Source organism: Triturus cristatus, chromosome 5_1 (genome assembly GCF_964204655.1).
Source record: "Triturus cristatus chromosome 5_1, aTriCri1.1, whole genome shotgun sequence".
Taxonomy (NCBI): domain Eukaryota; kingdom Metazoa; phylum Chordata; class Amphibia; order Caudata; family Salamandridae; genus Triturus; species Triturus cristatus.
This window is the reverse complement of record NC_140587.1, coordinates 708,574,494-708,599,558: the sequence shown is the minus strand read 5'-3', so window position 1 is coordinate 708,599,558 and position 25,065 is coordinate 708,574,494. Positions and strand designations below refer to the sequence as shown.

General features: G+C 43.6%; 1 protein-coding gene across 1 annotated transcript in view; it reads right to left on the bottom strand.

Moving 5' to 3' along the window:
• The window catches only part of LOC146831392 (ras-related protein Rab-10-like), a 129,672-nt gene extending 104,852 nt beyond the window's left edge, over positions 1 to 24,820 (bottom strand). Inside the window, exon 1 of the mRNA XM_085605690.1 lies at positions 24,219 to 24,820. Within this exon, the coding sequence (XP_085461816.1) occupies positions 24,219 to 24,408 (190 nt within the window). The 5' untranslated portion in view covers positions 24,409 to 24,820. The remainder of the gene's footprint in view (positions 1 to 24,218) is intronic.
• Between the last annotated feature and the right edge of the window lie 245 nt (positions 24,821 to 25,065).

Here is a 25,065-nt window from a genome sequence, read left to right as displayed (position 1 = left end):
TCAGAGGGCTTAGAAAAAGTCCACAAACACAAAATGAAGAGGTGATGCAAAGTGCATCAGTGCCTCTTTACTTGCTATTAAGATAAACACCATCATATGGTGTGTGGTGGGAATTGTGAGCCAAAAGCTAGCTTGTGCAGGCAGGAGGATAATCTTTTTTTAATGACAAACCTATTCAATTTCTCAAATAGAATTTTGGGGAAAAAATGCTGGAGTTCAAAGCTTTGCATATTTTCTAAATCCCACAGGGTTTTAATGGCCTGCTTTGTTTACACTAAGGACCAAAGGTAGGCTCCTTTCCACTGCTAAGACATTGAATACTGGAGTCAAGGCAAGAGTGAGCCAGAATGGATTGACATTTAGTATGTTGTTAGATAAGCTATAGGGGTCAGAGGCAGTTAAGAATTTAGTCCAAACCATAAGGTCTAGAACTTTGTTAGCTGTGACATGATTGAAAATGGCAAACTGTTGGACATCAGTAGGAATTTTAAATAATGTTATGGTTGAGCCACAGAGCTCAAAATTATACTTGAAACACTCCTATGGGGATGTAACATTAGCTGGTTGTCCTCCACAAATCAGTCTTGGGTCTCAGTGACAACACATTTATTATCTTTATTCTGGGAAGCAAAACTCATAGCGTCATAACCCTTAAGGTTTACTTTGGGTTTCTTTTGTTTAATGTCACTATTAAGTAAACACTTTTTGCTTATCTATTCAATATGTAGAGTTGTTAGAAGCAGGAGAACAGCCACTGCATCTTGTGGAGCAAAAACCTGATGTGCTTCTGCTAATTATTGATGTCATCATACTACCCTGACTGAGATCTCTTGCTGTAGCCTTGTATGCCAGGGACTTGTATCTGAGCCATCAGCTGCAATTTGGACAGAAAGTTTAACGGCAGGGACAGACTGGTCCTAAAGGTACAAACGTACTGCGCAGTTGTTTATCCTTAATAATCATGCTCCGCTACTTTATGAAAAAAGGTGACTAAACGTTAATCACTAAATAAAGCAGTGGCAGAATCGTCTTGTGTAATCACTTTGCTGTGACCATCAAGAATGGTAACAATTTCAAGAAAATGGCCATTCTCATGACCAAGGTCTAGGCTGTAATCTGCACATCTACAAAAAATTAAATGTGTACGGAAGTATAACCTTCAATTCATGTAGCATAGCAAACACTCCTAGTAAAGTATCCTGGTGATTACTCTGTAGTCTACTATTGGAATATCTAAGATTATTTGCAAACATGAAATCCATCAACATACTCCCATGTTTATCAGACACACTGATAGGAAACTATGACCTTAGAATCACCCATAAAAAGTAATTTTCTGGTCAGTTCATGATTTTGGGGTAATGTTGGTTATTATAGGATTATAGTCTGAGCACCACGAGGCTCTGCAAGGAAAATGTGAGCCCATCCCAAAGGCAAAGGCAATAAGCAGGCTCAAGGACTCCAGCTGAGGACTTGAATCCTCGGAGGAGAGTGAGTGTTCCAAAGTCACGGGTTAACTCTAGTCAAAATAGCTAAGGACTTGTCAATGGAGCCAGATTGACCATGGAACTGAATCCACTTAATTGGCCATGTCAGTGATTTGAAATGCTTTCTTCATTAATAAGTGTCACTTACTCCCCGTTCAACCAAAAAAATTGTAATTCACCTGCCCACAATTTACACATTATTCCAAAAGGCAAAGTTATGCATAAGAACATTCAAAAACATCTTAGCCACTTGTTTAATTTATACAGGTATTGCCCAGATGATTCATGACAGTGAGTAAAGGTGTGGCTGTTTGAAACAGAGTAACCACAAAAACAGTGGTGTGCTGGAACAGTGGTTGGGAAGAAGTAAAATTAAAGAACACCAACATAGTAGTAGTAGTAAACTTAAGGGGTATTCACATAAATGTTGAAATGTACTTGGTACAGTTTTGGTGCAGATTTAGGATCATCTAAACTAAACCCAACACTCAGGGCTAGCTCCTCCGCAATGGCGTAGGGGCTTCGCCCCACTGGCTCAGAGCCAACAGGTGAAAAATAGAACAATGTTCTATCATTGTTTCATTTTTTTTCGCCTGCTCTGAGCCAACGTTGTAGCAGATGGGCTGGGGCATGAGAGGGGGAGGAGGAGTGCTAAGTGCCCTTCTAAGTGCGCATTTGTGTTTGGCACTGCATGAGAGCAGTGCGGGGATTGCACAGGGAGTCTGATGCTGCCCCAGTGCCTGTTGGGACAAGGAAGACAGAGGCACAATGCGGGAGGCGGCCGGCAGCTCCAGGTAAGTGTTTCTTTCTAAACCGCCCCAGTGCTTCCCTTCCCCTGCTCCCTCCACCTGCCCCATCACCTCTTTATTGTGTCTGCTGCAACTACTAACACTTGTGTTTGGGCATGACTTTTGCTACTGAAGAACCAAGTCTGATTTGCATATGGTTGGTCCTTGTCTGAAGTGGCATAGTGACCAAAAATATAATAGGTGAGAATACGGCCCAAGAATTACAAGAGGCTAAGATTAATTCAGCATAACCCCATAACTTTTTGTTTTAATGCAACACGACATAGCACATGCACCCCTGACTACCCAGAACTGTGATCCAACAGTTTCCTCATGGTGGTAGGGTTTATAACTGCTAGTAAAGGAAAACTGCCCCATTACAAGGGATTCTCTCACTACAGTGGTGCAAGAAACTGGATTATTTGGAGTGGGCTACTACCCACCTTGAGGAATGATCACAACCCATATAAAGGTGAATGATCAAAGTCATTAAAATAATTTGAGCTCCTTTGTAGGTATAGCACAGAGTAGACAGGTATAACTTAGGGCTAATGCCTAAAGTATTTATGAAGCACCAAAACAGTAATAAGGGCAAAACAATACAAATCCCAAACTGAATTAGAAAATTAGAGGGCAATTTAATAGATAAAATGCTACCAAATGAAAAAAATCAAATAAGGGGAACTGCAGCTATATGAATTGTTCCATTATTATGTAGGAATAGCACAAAGACGTGGAACATGCCACTGATAGTTCAATGGTAGTGGTAGACTGGGACTTAAGTGCAATTGGTGGCTGACCAAAATGTAGCGTGGGTTGTATACACCAACCAAGTTTGCCCTGGTCAAAGAATTTATCTTCTGACTTGATCTTTTAAGTCCCAATCCACTACAGGAGAACACTTCTAAAGCATCCCAGCCCCTCAGGGAAGGCACTTTGAGACTCACAGAGTGTCAGGCAGAGGCCAACAGCAGGTTCCAATCAAGATCCAGTTGCCACAGGTCAGCTGGGCAGTTGCAGGACAGGCCTCTTGGAACTAGCTGTATCCCAGTAGCATGATTAGGAGGTCAACCTTATGACCCTTAGGAGTCTATATTTTTGTCCTGTGTACAACAGGGAGCAGGTCGGGTCCTTCGAGGCTCCTTTCGATCATAGACAGCAGGTCCAGTCCTCTTCTGTTCTTCCTCAGGTCCCGAAAGTGTTCTGTAGGGGGTGACTACAGATGCTGTATCTATGCTTGGCACAAGCTAGTGGGTTGGAATGATTCCTGGGCACACCCTAACCAATGAGGTAAAAGTTCCAAGAGCCGAATGATTCAATTTGGGCATTTTAAAGAAACTGAAAGTCTTCTGCCTGGATCAGATTGGGCTCTGATGGATGGGGGGGTGGGGGGGGGAGTGTACTATTGTAATCCTAGTGTCCTCCTGAATCAAAAACTCTAAAATCCACTTTGAGACAGAATCTGTGTCCACAATGAACCCAGAAACAGACGTCTGGTAGAATAAAAGTAGGGTTTTCCAGCAACCAGACAGTGGATACTCAAGAAATGTTTTGGCATTCCGTTTTCCTTCAAGTGCTCTCCCAGTGTTATATGTAAAACATGTTATACCTACCAAGTACGATTTGACACTCAAGCAGGACTTGATACTAAGGTCAGAAAGGATGCTCACAGCCCCTAGCCTGCATATTCAGTAAGGTTCACAGTCAGGCTACACAACTAGGCCTGAAGCCACTGTAGTGGATAGCACAACAGGTGCTGCAGTCCACTAGTGGCATTTAAATTCCAGGCCCTGGCTATACCTTGTACCATATATTGAGGGTTTATATGTAAATTAAATAATCCAATTAGGAATATTCTAATTCAACCATGTTTAAAGGGGGAGCACATGCACTCTACTACTGGGCAGCAGGCGTAAATTGTAAAGAGTTGTAAAGCCATCAGAACTATAGAGATCAACAAAAGGTAAAAAACAACTGGTGATTGTGCAGAAAAGGTGAACTTCATACAAGTAGGAAAAATCTGTTTAATTGATAAACATGCAGCATATCTGTCCTCTGGTGAGTGTTCAAAATGTATGTTCCTCTGTCTTAGAAAAATAAATTATTGAGCAAAGATTTATTTTTAAAGAAAGAATAAAAATGCTTGATATTTCCATTGTTATTTTAACAACAAAACAGATACCAATGCCAAAAGAAGGGCTTGCTCTCACCAGAAACCTTAGTCTTTTGCTCAAATACATGAAAGTCAAATGTAGGGGTGTGCGAAATGTGTGTAATTTGCTAGATAAAATCTTCATAGGGAAAAATATCCTAGCCACTGGAGTTTGCAAACCCTCTGGCACAGAGAGGCTAAAATTGTACCTCCCATATTTATAACATTTTTTATGGCCACTCAATGTTTGAGATCAAGCCTATAGGTTGGTGAACTCAGTCTGTTCACACTGTTTGAAAAAAAAAACAACTTTAATATACATTTTGGATCTAAGGCCCAGATTATGGTCGGCCAGGAAAAGGGTGCTATATTGATCACACCTGATATATACCAACACCTCAAGAACGAGAATTTATCAGGTGTGATAAATAGTACCAATTATTGCTCTGAAAATGGAGGATAACACACAGAATATTTACCATGACTGATCTGCTGGAATCTAACTGGGAAAAATACGGAAGGGGTTTTGCTTAGCCCACACCTTGTAATTGTGATACCAGGTTGACACGAGCTACCACACATCCCACAATTAATCAGCCAAGCTGTAATCGGGGTCCTGGTCTATCAAACCATTAGGCTTAGGTTTTAAGTTTACACCACAAACCAATGAGGTTCATAAAGGCACTACAGCCTAAAGCCATGCATGCTTTGGGGAATCCCTCAACTGCAGCAAGTGGCTCATCAGGTGATGGTGAGGCGAGACCTCATGATATGTGTACCGGGCTACTGCCACGAGGACATGGTAGAATTTGTGGAAATGTCTTTTGGCTTGTCAAGACTCTTGAACTCTGACAATAAAAGTGTGGTGGGCCATTAACAGCCATTGTCCCATAAGCAGAGAAAAGTGACATTTAAATAGTCTAAGTCAGGGGTCTCCTACCTTTTCTGTAATACCAGCTACTTATGTTCAATGAAAATCATCTTCAGCTACTGATATTATTAATGTTGAAAAAAGTGAGCACGTCAGACAAGATTACATGAGTAATGACCATATGCCAGATTAAAGGTAGTGCTCACCTCAAAGCATCAGACAGGGTTACCAGCAGTAAAGTAAACAAGCATTGGTAATGCATCGCTTTTGCCTATGTAATTAATAAAGGGCTGTTTTCATCAATCATCGTCCGGGAGAAGGAAAGAGCCCCTGACAGATAACACTACAGGGAGAGGATGTAGCGCAGCAGCTAGAGCTGCTGACTCGAAAGCTGGAGATCCCAGTTCGAGTCTTGGCGGTGCCGCACAACATCCTGTGATTCTATGCAGATCATTCATTCCCTATGGGTGATAAATTGTTATATAAATATGCGGCAATAGTAAAAGGCAAACTTTATGAAAATATAGTTCCACCAAAGCGGATGTTAACAATATTTCGGTGGTGGAAAACTAATAAGAGAGGCAGACAAGGAACAAGCATTGGTTAATGCAGGAAAAACACAACAGCTATTAGAAATGGAGGAAAGGTAAGTGTCACACACAGGAACCAATGAGAAGCCAGGAAAGAGAGGAGGTGAGATGCAAGTCCATTTTAAGTTTACATTAAAAACAATAGCGCTGTGCAGGCAAAACCAAAAATATTTGTGGCAATGTGAGATGCCTCTATGTGAGTAATACATAACAGCCAACGCTACAATGTCCTGGTTCCAAGGAAATAATTTATGTCTCCCCAATGCTGCATGATTTATTTCTTAAATTTAAACTTTTCAACTTTAAATATATTTTGGAAATTCAATCATTTGTTTCCAAATATCGACTTATGAGTTTGGAAAATACACACACTTTAGTCTCGAATACATGCCTTTCAATTTTGATATGCATACAATAATTCCATCAAGCAAAGGTTTCTAATTTAGTAGACTGGCTGCACACAGGCGAGCTACATACAAGTAGCTGGAGAGCTACCAGAATGCTCACGAGCTACTCGTTGGAGAAGCCGGATTCTAAGTGCTAAATAATGACATGCATTGAATTGTTGAAAAATACAACATTGGACAACGATATGAGAGAGCAGCTTCTAAATATGTGCATGTTTAGTCATCACGGCTACAACGCTGCGCGATACTATGAGTGATACTTTGTACATCTCTTAATAAAACATTTAGACTACATTGTGACTTGTGGCAGGATCAGTGACACCTAAAATGATAACAGTACAGAATGGGGGATGTCAGCAAAACAAAAGTTAAATACTGACGACAGTTGCACAGGGCCAATGACCTTGAAGAGGTCAACATGGTTCAGAACATCCAAAGTAAATAGTTTTCGACTAAACAGCGCACCCAGCAAAAGCAGTAGTCAAGTATCCCGCTCACACACTGAACAGTCACCGCACAGGGACTGGTGCAAGCAGGTGCCTGAAGATTAGGACAGCAGGTGACGTGGCACCGAGTCCAGAGGTTTGAGGTCCGACTGCCCCAGCTGTGGTTGTCTTACATTCCCCAAGGGAGGGCTCAGGGCCTGCTCCCGTGTTTGCAAAAGGGTACACTTGCAGTGCCACTGAATACAGGCTTTCTCCCAAACACGGAGGTGATAATAATGTACGAGTCCCTCACAAACAAAACAGGTGCAGTGCAGGCAGGAGCAATTCACACATAGTTGTATGCAGGCATGTTGGAGGGGGCAGGCCACGGGCTGGACACTGAGCCCTTCTAGCTATGCCCCAACAGTGTATGTCAGAGGATGTATTGGGATAGGGGCCTACTTGAAATTTTGTGAAATGGTCCTGGTGCTAAAGCTTCTGTCATATATCAGGACTCCCCTATCATTAACAAGACCCCTTCACAGGTCACTAAGACCCTTAGGCTCTTCTGGCAGCTGGGAGAACTGCACTCACTCAGCCTCAGTCAGCCCCTAAGAGCAGCTTAAGTTTTCCTTTACAGATCATCTGTCAGCTCTTATAGACTCTTAGTGGTCATTCACGTTAACTCAGCCAGACCTCTGAGACCCTTCCCTAACCCGCAAGGGCCTTCAGATGGCTTTTAAAGCCCAGTGGCTACGTCTAAGAACACCACAGTTAGACTTCAAGTACCCTCACACACTCTGCCAGTCCTCAGATGCCTTCAGACAGTCCTTCATAGATCCAGCCTCACTGCACTCATTCTTCCATCATCCTACACCTTCCAGCACTATCCTTATACTGCCCTCAGCCCATCATAGTTTTCCCTAGACAGCAGTAGCAGCGGCTACGGAAAGAGGGTGGGAAAGAGGGGTTAGAAAAACAAAACAAGAAAAGTAAACTTACCTTCCCAAACGCCGAACCTCCTCCGTTTTTCCTCTGCCCCTGGCTCTCCGGAAGCACCCAGGCTCTCAGGCTCCCCTGACCAATCACAAAGCTGCCCTACAGCAGCGCTGTGATTGGTCTGAGCACCGGTCTTCAGCGCTCAGGCCTGGGCATGTTCTCCACCCAGGCTGTAATGCAGCCTGGGTGGAGAACATGCAAAGTGCGCATGTTGGTTTGCGTATGTTGGTTAAGTGCCCACCACTCCTACCATTGCTGACTGTGACAACAGCCTAGCCCCGCCCCGCAAAACTGCTGCTGTACGGAAAAGTCAAATGATAATAACATCGAGATATCATTTTATTTTTCCACTGCTCGAAGAGCAGTGGGACGGCGCTCCTCTGCCTTAGCCGAGGAGCCGCTGCTGCTATACAGGCTATCGGAGAGGCCCAAGAGGCCTTCATCTGGCCCTGATAGAAACTTACCTAACTCCACCAAGCCCTTAGGTGGCTGTCAGAGACCCCCAGGAGGCCCTCACAGAACCCCAACTCTACTCTGCTAGCCACCAGAACCGCTGGAACTTGCTTTGCTGGCTGTTAGCGTGTGTCATCCAGTTGTGCAGGGGCCTTTCATCAGGATCTCGGTCCATTTCTAATGACCCTCAAGATATCCTCAAAGGATATCGGTTAGCCATCGCTTTGAGCTCTAAAACTCTCAGTCCCTCCTCTGTGCTCCACAGAGACACTTGGAAACCCTACAAAAACTTCTCTCAAAGCCCATGGTACCCTGCCAGCCCGAATTAAATTCTCCAGTCCACTGAGAGAATTGATTCAGACTGAGATGACTCCATGTCACCACATACGTAATGCTCTAGCCCTGATCATTTCTTTTACAAATTATTTTATAGATGTTGAGCTGGATGAACAGGAGTGGTGAAAAAAAAAAAAGAGTCATCTGTTAACTTTAACTGTTTTCACTGAGCAGTCTAGCACATCACTGATCAGCTTCTCTAACACTACCACCTTTGCTTCAAGAAAAATCTTTAAGCACTGCCTTGGGAAAGCGAGGCGCCTGTTAGCAGCAACCTTTTCGCACATGTAGTGAATACATACAAGTCTACGTGCACAGGCATACATTAGGCAAATGTGTACTTATTTTTTGCAGAAAACCGGTCTGTGCAAGCTTGTAGTTTATATGTATCAATGATAATGTCCTCTGCATCACTGCCCAAAATATCCAGACTTCAGATTCAAACCATGGACAGGCTGCTCAGTTGAATTCAATTGATCAGTATTTATAGAGCTCTATTTATTTATGAACCATGAGGGTATCCAGGCGCGGGAGGCGGGATGGGGAGGCGCGGTGGGATGCATGTTTTCAGCGGCTTCTGAGGATGCGAGGAGTTTGGACAAGGTAAAGGTACGAGGAGCGTAGTTGTCTGGTGGGTTGGTATAAGTTTACTCTGTTACACGAATAAGGACACGGACCATGGTGGTCTGAACTTTATTGAGGGGTGGCACAGGAGCTGAGTAACACTAGAACTTACCCTGGATACAGGAGGGTCAGTTCTAACTGCAGACATACACTGTGGTACAGGAACCTTTCAGTGTTGTTTTAAATATCATCGATCATTGAACAACATACCTAAATAATATGCCCTGAGGAAGTCCACGAAAGTTTGATGAAATGCGTTGGCTGTTTGAACAAAAATTTCGAAGTAAAGAATGAAGAAATTTTGTGATATTAATATCGGATGGACTCTATCACTCTGAAACTGGGAATTGGTGGTGAAATCCACATTTGCAATTGATTCAACATTGGTCTTGGTGACTGCTCTCTAGAAACAGCGGGAGTGGTGGAGTTGCACACCACATGAGCATAATACTCGACGCATTGGACTCTTTGTGGGGGATTTTTGTTTTCGGGAAGTGCGTCACATGTACATTGTTTTGTAGATGTTTTGTCTTGCTGTTTCACCTTGGTATTGGATAAGTTTACTCTGTGGATGAGGTAAGCTGGGCCAGTGTTGTGGAGGGCTTTGTAGGTGTGAGTTAGAAGTTTAAACTGGCACAGTTCTGGAACTGTTTGTAAGCGGGGAGCCAGTGCAGCGCTTTGAGGTGGGGTGTTATGTGGGCTTGTCCTGGGAGGTCGAAGACGAGCCTAGCTGCTGCATTCTGTATGGTCCGAGCCTGTTTAGAAGTTAGACAGTGATCTCTACATATAGGGTGTTGCCGTTGTCCAGGCAGCTGGTGAGGAAGGCTTGGGTGATGGTACTTCTAGTGTCAGTCGGGAGCAATTTGAAGATTTTCTTCAGCATGTGGAGGATGTGGACTCATGCTGAAGAGACAGCATTTATCTGTTTTCTCATTGAGAGCTTGTTGTAGAGTATGATGCCTACGTTTTTAGTGTGTTCTGTGGGTGTGGGCAGGGGGCCTAGTTCGGTTGCCCACCAGGTGTCGTTCCAGGGGGGGGGGGGGTGGTGCTTCGGAAGATGAGTACCTTTGTTTTGTTGGTGTTGAGTTTAAGGCACTTGCTCTGCATCCAACTGGCAATGCTGGTCATGCATCTACAGAAGTTAGCTTTAGTGTTGGTGGGGCCTGAAGATAGGGAAAGGATGAGCTGAGTGACATCCGCGTAGGATACGATGTTAATTTTGTGTGACCTGACTAGGGTGCCTTTTGGGGTCATGTAGATGTTGAAGAGAGTTGGGCTTAAAGATGATCCTTGGGCGCTGAGGAGTAAGGTGGGAGGCAGATGATCTGGGTTCTTCCTGTGAGAAAGGAAGCAATACACTTGAGGGCTTTTCTTTGGGTACCCATCTGGTGGAGACTGTGTAGGAGGGTGTAGTGAGACACACTGTTAAATGCTGCAGGGAGGTTGAGTAGGATAAGGACAGCTCTCCCTTGTCCAAGAGGGTGCTGGTGTGGTGTTTTGCTGCCATAAGGGCTATCTCCTTGCTGTGGAATGAGTAGGGTCCAGGAGTTTGTTCGTTTCCAGATGGGTGCTTGGTGCAGCAATTCTTGGGTGAACTGGCACATCCCTCTCCCTCTCTCTCTCTTTCTCTCCTTCCACCTCCCTCCCAGTCTCCTTCTCCCTCACTCTTCTTTCCCCCCCTTTCACTATCCAGTCTCTCTTGATGTCGCCCTCAGCCCCACATGTTCCGGGATGAGATAAGGCAGCCTTCATCTTTAATTACCTGCTGCCCAGCTAAGCTGCAATTAAACAGGGGACTGGGAACTCTTCCTTTTGTTTTGCTCTTCTGTGCCTTTGAATCAAGAGTCATATTTAGCTCATTTAAACAGGTTTTTATTTATTGTTTTTGTGTCTCCCTTACACGAGGCAGCTCTGAGCCTAAAGGATTTGTAGAGTGAGGTGGGGGCTTGCTACAGTTTGAAGACTTCAAAGATATGATATAGAAAGATAGCTAAATTGGAGCAGGATAAATACTGTTGCAGGGATTCTGCGGAGTAACAGAACTATGCTAGGGATACTAGAACGTTAGTGAGCAGGGACTGAGTCATCATACGACCTGAGTACACATGAACCCGGGAACGACTAGCTATAGTGTCTCACTTGCCCTCCTACTCACTCGCAGAGGAACAAGTGATTAGACACTCCACAACACAACACTCCTGACTCTCTCACGAATCGCAGTTACAGGACACACCCTTTCGCTCTCACACTCGTACTAGTCTACAATAAGTTCCAACAGAGACAGGAGGAAAGTTTAAAATGTTTATTTTAACTATCGGGCTCTGGTATGCAGTACATGTGCCACAATAAGTAAGAAAATGACTAATAGAAATACTGTTAGCTTAGCATGTAGTCCATAAATCATAAAGGGAGCTGTCATTATATAAGACAGGGTAGGATGTATGACGTTACAACGCATGCTGTTACAACGCATGCTGTTACAACGAAAGTTTTACAACGCAAGTGCATTGACAACGCAGGACATTACAACGCAAGTCTTTACATCGACTTGCACTAGATGGCGTGCTAACATTAAAAAGTGTAATTTACTATTCCAACTCCAGTCCACGTAACAGTAGGGAAGGTGTTGGGATAGTAAACTACACTATTTTTAATGTTAGCACGCCATCTAGTGCAAGTCGATGTAAAGACTTGCGTTGTAATGTCCTGCGTTGTCAATGCACTCGCGTTGTAACAGTTTCGTTGTAATGGTAGTGCGTTGTAAAAGTTGCGTTGTAAAGGTTGTTCCCCGACAGGGTAGCCTAACACCCCCTCCCATTCTACAGGAGCAAAATTATTATATATCAGAAGATCTCTGGGTGTTCACAGCAGACCCCATACCTTAGCACACACATATGAAAGTTCTACATCACAGGTGCTGTCATGATCTCTTCCCTGGAAAGATCCCACACCAAGTGTGTTACCTATCTGTGCATACCTATATGACAAAAGAACATGTTCTCAAAGAACAGAACACAAAAACAACAGCAGGTTCTGTATGCAAGTACGGTGTGGCACAAAGCAAAATAAGTTTGTATAGTAACATGCCTAAAGCAGAGGGCAGTCTGCAACGTGCTCATGCTAATATGGGGAAAACGACAATGGGCCTGCACGTTACATATGACAATACCACTGTTGCAACAGTAGGCTAGCATGTAGTGAGTTTTACTTAGAGTTTCTCTTTCTTTTTTAGCTCACCAGCATAGACTGCTTGCTTAGGGACACAATGTCCCACAGCTGAGATATAGTAATATTTGGCCTCAAATTATGGGATGTGTTCTTTTTTTTATTTTGACCTGATTTTGCCAAAATCAAGAAAAGTGTATCCTTTTCCACTGGATTCACCATGTATCTTCTGCTTCTTTGTAATTTAATCATAATCAAGCATTTTTACAAAATCTAGTCTTATTTTTTCAAAAACAAATTCAGGGTATATATTCAGACTTTACAACGTCAGATCTTCTCTGAACACCCTAAATATGTCATAAATTTCGGGGGCATAATCCATATTGTTCAGTCATCTTGATGCCACTAGGCCAGAAGTGAGTGTCTTCCTCTGCATGTTAAGTCAAGCTATTCTGAAGATCCTTGTGTTGTAATCACATCCCGGCTATTCTTGACAAAGATATGGCTTTATTGAATAGCTCTAGCAATGGGATTGGTCAATAAGGTTGGGTAAACTGATGTGATGTTCACTTAGCACAACAAAATCGATGCCACACTCCCACAGCACGGAGTAAAATATCGGAGAAAAATGTGCAGTTGACCAGTAGCAGTCAGTCTTTTGATTCAGAAGAGAGGTTACAACTCCTACGGTTATGACTACAGATGAATAGACGACTATTGTGGACGAATGCGTCACATTGAAATTCATTCATTTGGAACTCTTGGCCCCTTTAGACATAGTTGACTACTCTGTCTCATAACTCTTGAAGAAGGGTGGTCCAATGATGTTGTCCTCCAGTGGTCTGTATCATTCCTGAAGGCAGTGCTCTATTGGAAAAGTTGCCTCACTCTAAATCAAAAGCAACCCTTTTATTCCTGTGTGCGCACCCCCTCTCCATCACCATCAAGGCATTTGGGGGCAAACTCTATTTTAAGTGGATGATATTTAGTTCATTATCTGCCAGACCACCCAGTCTCAGAGCTCAACTCCAATGCTAGCTAACAGACGGGTGGTGTCCTTACAACATTGGATGGTGCATACTTGTCTTTATGCCATCGCCAATAAAAGCTCCCTTTGGCCTTAAAGCAAGGGAGATGCTCATGTGCTACTTCTAGGGTTAATATTATATGTGTCCCCTTGTCTACAAGCTTAATTTGAGTGCGCTGGTCAATACAATGTGTAGTGCTTGTTTTTACTTTCTGCCTCTCCTTAGATGAGCTGCACTCTTTTTCTGATTCAGATTCATGCCTTTTGTAGCTGCTTCCTGTTTGTCTAGGCTTCACTACTCAGGCAGTCTCTTTGTACAACTCCAAGTCTATGTCTTGGCAAAACTGCAACATGTACAGAACGTGGTAGTTTGGGTGATGCACCATCTGCAAAAGAGACATCACATATACCACTATGTGCTTAGGTCACTACATTAGCAGGCTGTGGAACAGAGCTTCCATTTCAAATGTTTTTGCCTAATGCATTAACTCTTTTTTTAACCCGATCATGTGGTGCTCACCTCTTATTTTGCCTCTATGTATCAATAAGATGCATCCGTCCAGCAGATAATTTGCTCCGTAACCTCTTTCATATGAAGCAGTAATATGTGGTCTGGGAATTACCCATACCGCTGGGTCCTAGACACTGGAATAAATTAGTGTTGTGAGCAATCAAGTCGAATTTTCTTTTTAGGAGGGCCCTAAAACAAAATGTTTATTCTACTATTTTTTATTGGCTCGCTACAGCTTTTTCGCTTCTATGGCTTTGTTCTTCAGCCATTAAGCCTTTGGTATTCATTGTGCTCTATAAGAATTAAAATCAAAACAATTCAAGTCTGTTCATGTCAAAGGTCATTTCATTTATGGAACCTGGATTATGAAGAAGCAAAAAATAAAAATTAAACGGAACCTATGTCCAGTCTTCCCTGAAGGTCCTAAAGTTCCCGAAAACGGCCAAATTATTGAAATCAAGATCCTTTTATTAGTCTCTATAACATCCAAATATAGCCTTGGGATCCAGAGAGAAGCAGTGTAATGATGTCCATAAGGGGGTACTGCTTTATGCGCCACCTATTTGAGGGGCGCCATAAGGAATTTTATATACGAATCAGAAGGTCTTTAGGATAGTTGAGCTAACATTATGGTCTGGATACAACGGTAGAACTCTGTAGTGGAAAAGAACCAGTTTGACAGTGTAATATGTGAAAGTCTGTGCTACCTTTGGCCTAGTATCACTGGAATTCAGCTTTCTCTCTAAAAATGCCTTCTGTGGGTCTTCTGGTTTGATGTAAAACTCAAAAGATGCAACTGCTGCAAAGTTCTTTCTTGGAAACACTGAATTTATTAACACATGTAAAGTTAAACCTGCCCCCTGGGTTGAAACTCCATTCATACCAAAAAGGCAAGAACTTAAGTGAAGGACGGATTATACTCTTTTAGAATATAAGTGCTTCAATGCAAAACATACTATATACTAAATTGTGGTGGAGCAAACAAGAAAAAACAGTTTTTACTTTCACCTTCTAAAAGATTGCACAAACCGGAGATCGTTAACATTAGTAAAGAACTTCCTTCCGAGATACTACTGCACAAACCAGTCAAGGCTCCTCTAAACTTACTAAAAAGATATTTTAGTTTTTCTACAATAACATGGATTAGATCCAAGCCTTGATCTCATCTGCTTCCCACTGTTTCCTCCTTGATGGGAAGAGAGCTTTCCATCGCTGAACAACTGAATTCCAGTTTCCTGTTGGGCCAATTCAATGCTTATGTTCTTCATACAATTTTAGAGTCGGAAACATCTAATTTCTCCACTTCAATCAATTATTGGTTGCAGGGTCCTATTAGCTTTAAGAGTGCAGCTGTAACACCTATCTACAAACAGGCAAGGTTAGATATTCGAAAGCAACAAGGTCATCCCATTTATTTTCTTCCTTTAAGGGAACAGACACTAGAAAGTACTGAAGCCAGACAACTCTAAGATTACCCTAAAAGTTTGTGTACCCTCACAATTATCAAGTATGACTTGTGTATTTATACAGTCCTGGATAATTATAGGACGGTGGCCAATGCCTTCTCAGTCTCAGCCCTTGTTTTGCTGTCATTGCGATTAGCATGGGTGAGGTCACCAGTCAATGGCTTGCACTTCTCTTTGATTGACCTATTGCAGGCTATACCCCTACTAAGCATTCCAATCAGAACACCAATCAATGAAATGCAAAGTTTCCCAAGGATTCATCGCTTTCTCTGAGACTATTTGATATCTCTTTCATACTACTCATTATCTAGTTCTTATGCTTCATATTCTATATCACTTCAGATGACACTCATATCTTCCTGTCTCTCCGATGCGGATAGGTTGATTAAATGTACTGCTTTTTCTGCATGCATGACAGCAGCATGGAGTATGGGAATGGGTTGCTGCCATTGCTTGAAAAGTAACGCAGAGAAAGCTGAAACAACCTAGGGCTGGCCTAATAAAGATGCTTGGGGAGATTCCACAATATGAGGGTGCATGCAAATTAAGTAGATGAGTCAAGCCTTGGGATTAAAAAAGCAATAAAGATCAGTCAATATCACCTCATTATTCCAGTATCCTGAGCATTTTTTAATGCTAAAGTCATGCACAAGGTGATCCTGTGTCTGACACCTGAAGGATACAATGCAATCATAAAAGCGTAGTCACATCATGACTTAACTGCTGAAAGATTGTCCACCTCTGGCATCCGAAATATTTACTATGGAGCTCCAGGTAATACAGAATGTGAAGGCATGCCGCGTTTGTAAGACGTGCACGTTTAACCACCCTTGACCTACTGAACTCTCTACCAGAGGCAGCCAGGCTACAACTCAACGATGTTCTCATCCCAAATTTCTAGGGAAAAACACATTGTGTACCACCCCAAAGATACTCTCAGCTTGGATTTTCTCTGCACATTGACTACCAAAGAGAGAGAGCGAGTGGGAGACAGAAGAACTTTCTTCGTAAGGCTTCCTTTGCTCTGGAATGCACGTCTGCTGTGGTTTAATCTTGACAGCAGGTTTTTTAAACTTCAGGAAAAATGCACGACAATGAGCCAAGATTTATGTGATTTATGAACTAATAGTTATATATGGTACGTCAAAAGTGGGGAAATTAGTACATGGTAAACAATTTACAAACAAGTCAGTGAAAGTGGGTCTCATAAAACTAATAGAAGACACAAATCTTTTTTATAGGCATACACAACATTCAGTTGTACAGATGAAATCAAGGCCAATGTTAGTAACAGGGCTGTAATCAGCTAGGGTTTTTGTTTTAGCTGAAAGGAGATATATAGAGATTGGGAGGCCCAGATGATGCCCAAGCTGAGCCAATGCACACATTATGTGCTTGGTGAGTGTAGGGGACAAGGGGAGGCTGGCTACTGGCCTCATTTTCTGGTGCTCGAGGTGTGAATGCCCAAGTACAAGACCATGGAGCTAAACCCAGAAGGAACTCTAAGAGAGCCAAACAAAAAAGGAAATCAATGCAGTAGAGGATGCTGGTAAGGAGAAAGTTATTCCGGGATTGCCGGTGGTGAGTAGCAGCATTCCTGTTTTCCTTTGAAAAAAATTAAGCTGCAGTCAGCTCTGGAAAAAGAGAGTCATTTATTTTTCAGGATCATTACCTTGTCTTCCAATTGGGATATTTGAATAGTTTCAAAGTGCCTCAACAGATCGTAGTGAGCATCTTTCGTTGCTATGTTCAGTGTCTCAGCAACATGCCCCGTGGGACTTAAAGGAGTGGGTAAACTTAGCCAAAAGCTCACAGGAGCAAACAATGAAGCTGTGTAGGATGGCAGGTGGGATGAGCAAGGCGGTGTTACAAGAAGGTTTTTGTCAAGTTGGGATGTTGTAGAGGAAACTCATATCACATGTTTTGCATGATGAAGGCTTTGTTTCTCCCTTTTTCCTAAGTAGTGGAAGTGTGGACTGATATTGTAACATATCTAACCAATACCTTAAATATGGGCAAAGGCAGGTTGTCTAGTTGGCCCCTAATATCTCCCTAGAGTCCAGCTGAGTTGTGATGGTCGTACCCCAATAACTTGTAGGCTAACTTGATACTATAAGAAATTGAATCTCCAACTATTTGTGTATTGTCAACTAATATGGCTGCCTCCATCAATGAGGGTGCTTGTGGGTGGTAAGGCAAAGACATGCAGGGGGAACTCACATGTTTAAAGGTACTGTGTATAAACAGCAGCACTATTTTGGCTGTTATTCGGCCCATGGCAGCAACAGGTATTGAAACAAGAGATGCTGACATGAACAGAGTCTTCTTGATGTGAGAGACAAGGTAGAGGGAAGCAAAACTAGGCAGTGGATTTCCCAAGGGTTCCATCTGGGTATTATGCACTAATTACATTAAGGGTAAGTGAAACTAACAACTATCTGATGTTATTGGGCTGGAGGTGTAGACCCTCTGCATGACAGTGCTCTCTGGCTGTTCTATGCTCCCTTTATTGCTGAAAGAAAAAATAGGCTGTGGTAACCAGCAGCCCTGAAGAGGCAGGAGGAAAAAAAGGGTGGGTAGGAACAAGGAGAACTGTTGCATTGCAACCCCTTACAAGGGCAGAGGTTTGTGCACTACAGATGGTAAAGAAAAATGTGATCTTTACAGGGAGATCAGAGCATGAAAAGTCCTGAATTATCTCTAATTGTGCGAGACTAAAGCATGCTGATGGGATGGGGAATTGAAAATACAGAGGAGAGAGGGAATGGGGCGAAAGAGTGGTGTGAGGAAAGTGCTTGGAGAAGTTAATGAAGAAAAAGGTGTCCAGATATATATTGAAAGAGCATTTCATCATGCGGTAAATATATCAAGCTGTAAATCAGCTGGCCTAGAAAGAAAGTTGGAGGTCAAAGGATGGGTGAATTTACTGCCGCATATAAAATGTCCATATTTCAGGAGATATTGACAAAGGGTAATGAAAAGAAGGTAGGAAAAGGGTTCAGCCCCAACCGTGGTCATCTGGTTGTGCTTGACCGGTACAGAGGCACAGTTTAAGGCTGACCATGATAGAGTGTGGTTCAGATACAGTTCAGTTCATTAAGTCTTTATTTTGATTATAAAACCATAAAATACATTACAATCAATTAAAATTAAGCAAGTTAAAAATACTTAGTCAAAAAATTGGTTGAGTCAAGACAGAAAAAACATTATTGTGAAACAATCGCAGTAAGATGTTTAAAATGAGATAATAATCCAACAGATAAGCAGACTCTGATATTCTATAAAAACAATTAATTATGAGAATGGGATTTAGAATATGTCCGCACAGCTTTGGTTGGTTAGAAAAAAGAAAGTGGTAAAACCAGGCGGGTATAGCAGTCTGAAAGATAAAATGCTACCCCGGTAATTCATAAGATCAATAGCCCTACCTCAAGACTCAACAGGGTGGCAAATTCAAAACTGCCACGCATCCCACAAAATTAGGGCAAAACAGATTAAGACAGGTTCAGATACAGAAACCAGGTTCAACCCAGTTGGAGGTTTTACCTTCGGACAGTTTTTGAAATGGAAGTCAACCATTCTCAGCAGGCTGGATGTGGATAAAGAGGGACCCGCGTCCTCGGAAAGCTGCTGGACAAGGTCCTGGTTAAGCTGTTGACTTTTCATGACAAAGCTCAAAGCAGAAGGAATTAGAATTTTGAGCTCAAGGAGGGTTCTAGCTGGCAGGATACTTTAGGTGCCTTCACCATGTGAAGATTTCTACCTTTGTGCTTAGTCAATTTTCCTGAGCTTGGATTTTTCTAGCGAGACTAGGCTCAAGGCTGTAGCCGAAGAGGGTGCTACAAGGCCAAATGCCTTCTCTGCGAGGTCCCACGGAATCAGATTAGCTGCTATGGAAAAGATCTGAGCAGGAGAAATCTGAATCTTATATCAAGTGGCAATGTGCCTTTTTCGGATTGGCTTGGCAGGTTGGTCTTGGTCCTCCAGAGGTTCTTGAAGTAAAAATTGTTTTACGTCCCAGGATTCAGATAATGTTAAAAAGAATACACTTTGACACCACCAAGGGTCCAGGACCTTGGGGACAAAACTTGGGGGGTCAATACTCCAGCAAAAGCCATCACCATGTCCAGAGCAAGTCCCATTGGAACTGGTCAGCTGGTGAGTTGCAAAAAAAGGCATCTTGTAGCTCGTTGTGTCCCTGTAGCTTGAACAGGCGGTCAGCTGCATAACCTTTAGAGTCCACTCCTTTGTCTTGGCTACAAAGGAGAGAGCAGATCTAGTCTTCTAGGCCCTTTTCGGGTTGCCCACAGCAGGTCCAGCCCTCTTTTATTCTTTCATAGGTCTAGAAAGTGTTTTGCGGAGGCTACAGGGGACGTAACATTTATGCCTGCCACTAGCCTGTGGGTGGGGGAATCTCCTGGTTACTCCCTAGCCAATGGGGTGAAGGTTCTCTGGAGTGACCCTCCCCACTTTTTCAGCACTTCCTGTGTGCCTAACTGCAAACACTCTCACAGTGCCCCTCTCTGCCTCAAACCAAAATGGCAGAACCTTTCTTTCCCTGTGCGGAGCTGCTGTGCCCACCTCAGGGATCTTGTCAGGGAAATGAGCAATCCATCTTGTGTGGTCACTCTAAGATAGTTCTGGGCAGCTCCTCTTGCACTGGAATTGATGCCTGACTTCCTGGGGGTAGGTAATCCTTTTCCTGGGCATAGTCAAGACACTTTTACTGCCAGAGGAACAGACATCTCTACACACCCAAGGTCTTTGAACTGCTCTGGGAGCAGTTGTCACATATTAACAAGGGGGCTATTCTGGTGACAGTTGTGGGCCAGCAGAGACGTTAGGCAGGGAAAAGGCCACTTTTTAGAAGTAGCGAGTCCGAGTCCGCAGGAGGGCGAAATAGGTGTTGCAGAGGGCTGGTGACTTTGGAGTAAGTGTGACTATAAGTCCCGCCTCCCACCCGGACTCATGTAGTGAAACTGAATTGAACATCACAACTGAACCTCTCAGAAATTGCTGAAGGGTAAACTCGACCGTAAGTCTTAAGCGGTTTCTGACCCCACAGGTTAGGGTACGCCTTAGCGCGCGTATACCGCCGTGGTGGTCTCACATTAGGTCCTGACGAATGCTTCGTGCACTGACGCAAGAAGCAGAAACATGTTGACCACTTTTTTCACTTTGCACTTGATTTAGGACGTAGCTGGTCTAATTATCACCAGTTCCTATCGTCCGCCACACCATTTTAATTGTGTCCGGTTTACCACTATTAAAATTCATTATTGGTTGAAACTGTGGCATATTTTAAACTTACACTATCACCCTTTGCACTGCATCCACACACAAAAAACCAGCTCCGCTGTAATTCAGGCGTCGCAGCACACCGGGGAGACATTCGGTCTCTCCGGTGGGAACCCAATGATGAAGCATGTCACCAACTAGGTTGGTGAGTGAGGGTTCTTTTAAAAACATAGTGATTCACTTTTCTAAATTGCTCTGCACTTGTTCACATCTGATGGACACACTCTTTTGTTGTTGATCTACACTTTTTAGAAGTACCTTTCCCAACATCTTTATTACAAGTCCATCTTCACCAGTAAATCAGGCTTGTAATAAGCATTTCAAAAACGTCCAAGAATTACATTTGTAGTTGCTTCCCAGCTAGAGATAACATTGTTAAATGTACCATTGTATACCAATGCTTTTGCACGGAACAGCCAACCTTGCTACAGTAAAACTAGCTTTTAGGACTTTTTCATTTTAAGGACATGTTTAATATTCAATTTTTACATATTCTACTTTTAAATACTATACTTCCTGCCTTATCAGCAGTAAGGCCTACTTAGGGGTGGCTTACTAATATTTAGAAATAAGGTTATGGCCCGTCAAAAGGGGTCATTTTGACAGGTCCATTTTGCAGTTTCAAAACTGCAAATGATAGGCAGGTAGTCAAGTTTGTACTGTCATTGCAGTGGATTGCATAACAGATGCTGCCGTTCACTGCTTTCATTTAACTTACAGGCCCTGGGTACACTTTGTACCATATACTAAGGACTTCTAGGTAAGATAGATATGTCAATGAGGGGTGATCCAAATTCATCAGGTTTAAAAAGGGAGCACAGGCATTAGTAGGTGTAATATGCACAGAGTACTACAGCCAGCAAAACAGTTAAGGTAAAAATTGGGCATACACCACACAAAAGACGGTCATTTCCAGGAGGTAGGCAGCATTTTAAATTAATTATTTGGGCATTGCCCTTCCTCATCTGCAAAACGTAGTTGCTCCAACATACAAAGTAAATGTTCATTAACAGTTTAGTTCAGCAGGGCATTTTAGGATCTTTGTGACCAATCTGGCAGCAAAAAGTGACAACTGTCAAAGATAGAGGAGGTAAAGTGGTGTAAAGATGAAGAATGCCATGCTCTGCAAAGTAATGCTAGAGAGATGAAAAGGGTATTGGAAGTTTTCGTTTTGCAAGATTTGTCTCTTGAAGTGTGGGCATGGGTAGAGAACATGATGGTTGGTCCGTTCGAGCATGTTCCTGAAAAGCTAAGAGGTGATTTTGTTTATGCCCAGTAAGAAGGGGTTCAAGGTGTAATGGTGGAAAGTCATGAGTGAGGTGGGGGTGGCCGCTTAGGCAAATTATACAAAAAATGGCAGGAGAGCCAGAGGAAGAGTTTATTTAACAGCAGGAAGATACCATTTTGTGTGATAGACTGCTTATCTTATTCAAAGATTCATGTAAATAGGAATATTGGTTACTACAATTGTCAGAAGAAAACTGAGGTAAGCTGCAATATGTCTTAAGGGAGGGCGTATACAGCTCACAACAGAACTAATAGAAGTAATGAGAGAAGGGATGATTGAGGGAATTGCTTTTTGAGGGAATTGCTTTTTGATCAACAGAAAGGAAAGAAGAAGGAGTTTCAGTTTAGGATGTGGGGAGTTTAGCTGGGCCTTAACAAGCAGGGCTTCAAAAAAAATATTGAGCCTTTGAGAGAGAGAGGATCCTCCAATGAAGGAAGCTAAGCAGACTGTATCAGTCTCAGAGGCCACCTGGAGGGAAAACGGTATACATGTACATGCAGGTAGTGGTGCCATGCCTTGCAAGACAGCTGCTGAAAAGGGTAACAATGAGAAAGGACGGGTGAGGGGCAGCTGCTCTGTTATGGCGGAGGAGTGTTGCCCCACTGCTGAAACTCAGCAAATGAAAAATAAAATGATAATAAAGCTATTTTATGTTTCAGTTAGTCTGCCAAGTCTCCTGAGTCTAGGGAGGGGCCATCCTCTTTGTCAGCATAAGCCACGGAGGAGGAGCGGTAGGTGCACTGCAAGTTCACATGTCGGCTTGGCCGGCCGTTTTAGGATGGCCAAAACGACATGCACACTTACATTTTTCCAACCCAGCTGTCTTGCACAGTCGGGTGGTGGAAAAGGCACAGGCTCGCTGTCCCTAACTGAGCTGCATTTCAGCCCACTGAGGCCAATCCCAGCACTTCTCTCATGCTGGGTAATAGCACAAGAGCAGGGTCTGAATTGGGTGGGGAGGGGAGCAGAGGAGCACCGAGACAGCGTCTGGCAAGTTCTTTTATTTTTGTTATTATTCCCACCCCGTGCACCGAGTTTTAGTGGCAGCAGCTGCCACTGGTGAGGGGTTCATTTCCTCTCATTTAAAGAATTTAAAAGGGCCCTGGCAAAACCAACCCAGGGAAGGAATGGGGCATGGGTTCTGAAGAGGCGTATTCTGTCAGTTTAAGAAATAGGCTGACACGTTCTGCGTTGTTGCCAACGTCTTTATTTTGAAAAGGCCACTCTTCCGACAGAGGTTCCATTATTACTCAGTCCAACGGCGGATTACTTTATTCGGCTTAGTATTGGAAAGGGGTAGAGCCGAACACTGACAGCGACAAGGGGCGGGGAGTATGGCAGGGACTGTGCGGCCGAGCAGTGAAGGTTAACACCACAGGGAGGCAAACCAACAGGAAAATATAGATTGGCAAACAGAGCCATGCACAGTAGTGCGGTACAGGTTAGAGAAGTGGGATGAAATGGTCATGGAAAGCAAGAGCAGGTGTGCCTAGGAGTGATATGAAAGTTGACCCAATCAATTAAACGGTGGAGTATGCAAACGAGAGGCCTTTTTAAAAATGCCGCTTTTGAGGGACTACAAAAGGTTCCTCAATGACATACACGAGTCTGCCAATTCGAACCACTGTGCCTTATAGGCCTTGATTTCTACATTTGAATCTCAACACGCCCCTTTTATGTTTGAGCAGGTCTTTCGACATTGTATGCAACTATGCACCTAAACAAAAAACCTCCCATTCAAAAGCATTCTAACGACACACACCAAAAACATGCCCATGAACGGTAATTAGAGTGATTAGGAGCTTCATCGGTGATACGCAGCACTGTACAAATGCTGCAATCCAGTACAATACACGACTTTTCCAATGTCTATGTCTTACAGGCAGTGCCACATTTAAACAGTCATTTATGCACTATAGTCCACTAGTATCTCTGGAGTTTTTCTAGGATAGAAAGTACAGAGTTGAAGATAGCTGAGACTGTGCGTGTAAGAACCAGGCAGGAAACTGGAGGTGAGCACTGTCAAGCCTGAAGCAGCTGAAGATACACCAAGATGTGCCTGTCAGCACAACTGCTGGGCAAGTGTAAAAAAAAAAATCGAATGCGACTTACAGCACCAGGCTCTCAGATATTTCTTTGGAGTGGAAGTGAAATCTCATAGGAGTAAAAGGGAGAGAATAGCATGTATGCATACAATGGGAGGTGGATGGGTGAGAAAAGGAGAGAAGAGAGCAAACTAGGGCTTTAGAGTGCAGGTAGGACACTGAAGGAACAGGTGTTTGTAAATAACCAGGTGTGGGGAGAGGTGAGGTGACAGGAGATGGTGCTCACCTATGGTGGAGATGAGAGACGGCAGTGCTTTCTCTGTGTACCTGCTGAGGACACAGGTCTTGCCCACGCACGAGTCCCCGGCCATCACCACTTTGGCCAGCAGGAAGCGCTTCCGAGAGCCGTCGGTGGGGCCGCCCGCGGGGACCCGGCGCAGGGGCGTCACCTGCGGCCAGGAGGGCCGCTTCTGCATGGCGCTGGGAGCTCCCTCTAGGTGGCCGAGCCTCTCATGCCGCCGCCCGGGACTTCGTGTTCAGTCCTGCACCGCTTGCGCCTGGGCTTTGATTTCGCAGGAGACCGACCCGCCCAGGTCCGCCGCCGAAGTGAAACTGAAAAGGGGGGGGAAGCGCCGCGGTGATTTGCGGCACTTTCAGCGCGTGACAAAGGAAACGAAGGGGACCCGGGCTCCTGCGTCGCAGCTGCGCCTTCTGTATGAAGTGGAGCGCGCTGGCTTCTTATCAGTAACGACTGCTCGAACTGCTAAAGTTTTACACATGTAGAGTATCAGCTATTGCAACACCTTTAAGTAACTAAACCCGTTTCTGTGGAGACCCGCCCGCCCTGGGAACCAAAGATCCCGCCTTCTAGAGAGGCAGCCGGGATCTGCTAGGGCTGGGTCCTGTTCCAGACAGCTGGCCCTTCCTTTATCGTGTCACAGGCACACCTACCCGTTGAGGCACTACCCTTCTGGGAAGGTAACTTGCACCATGCCTTGTTTTACACTGGTATACATTCTGTATTCGATCCCATCACCTGGTGTTACGTCACTGGTGTAAGGTAGTTAGTTTCTTGTTTTTTTTCTACACACCTCCCCTTTCAAAATGCATTATGAGGCACCTGGACTTTAAAT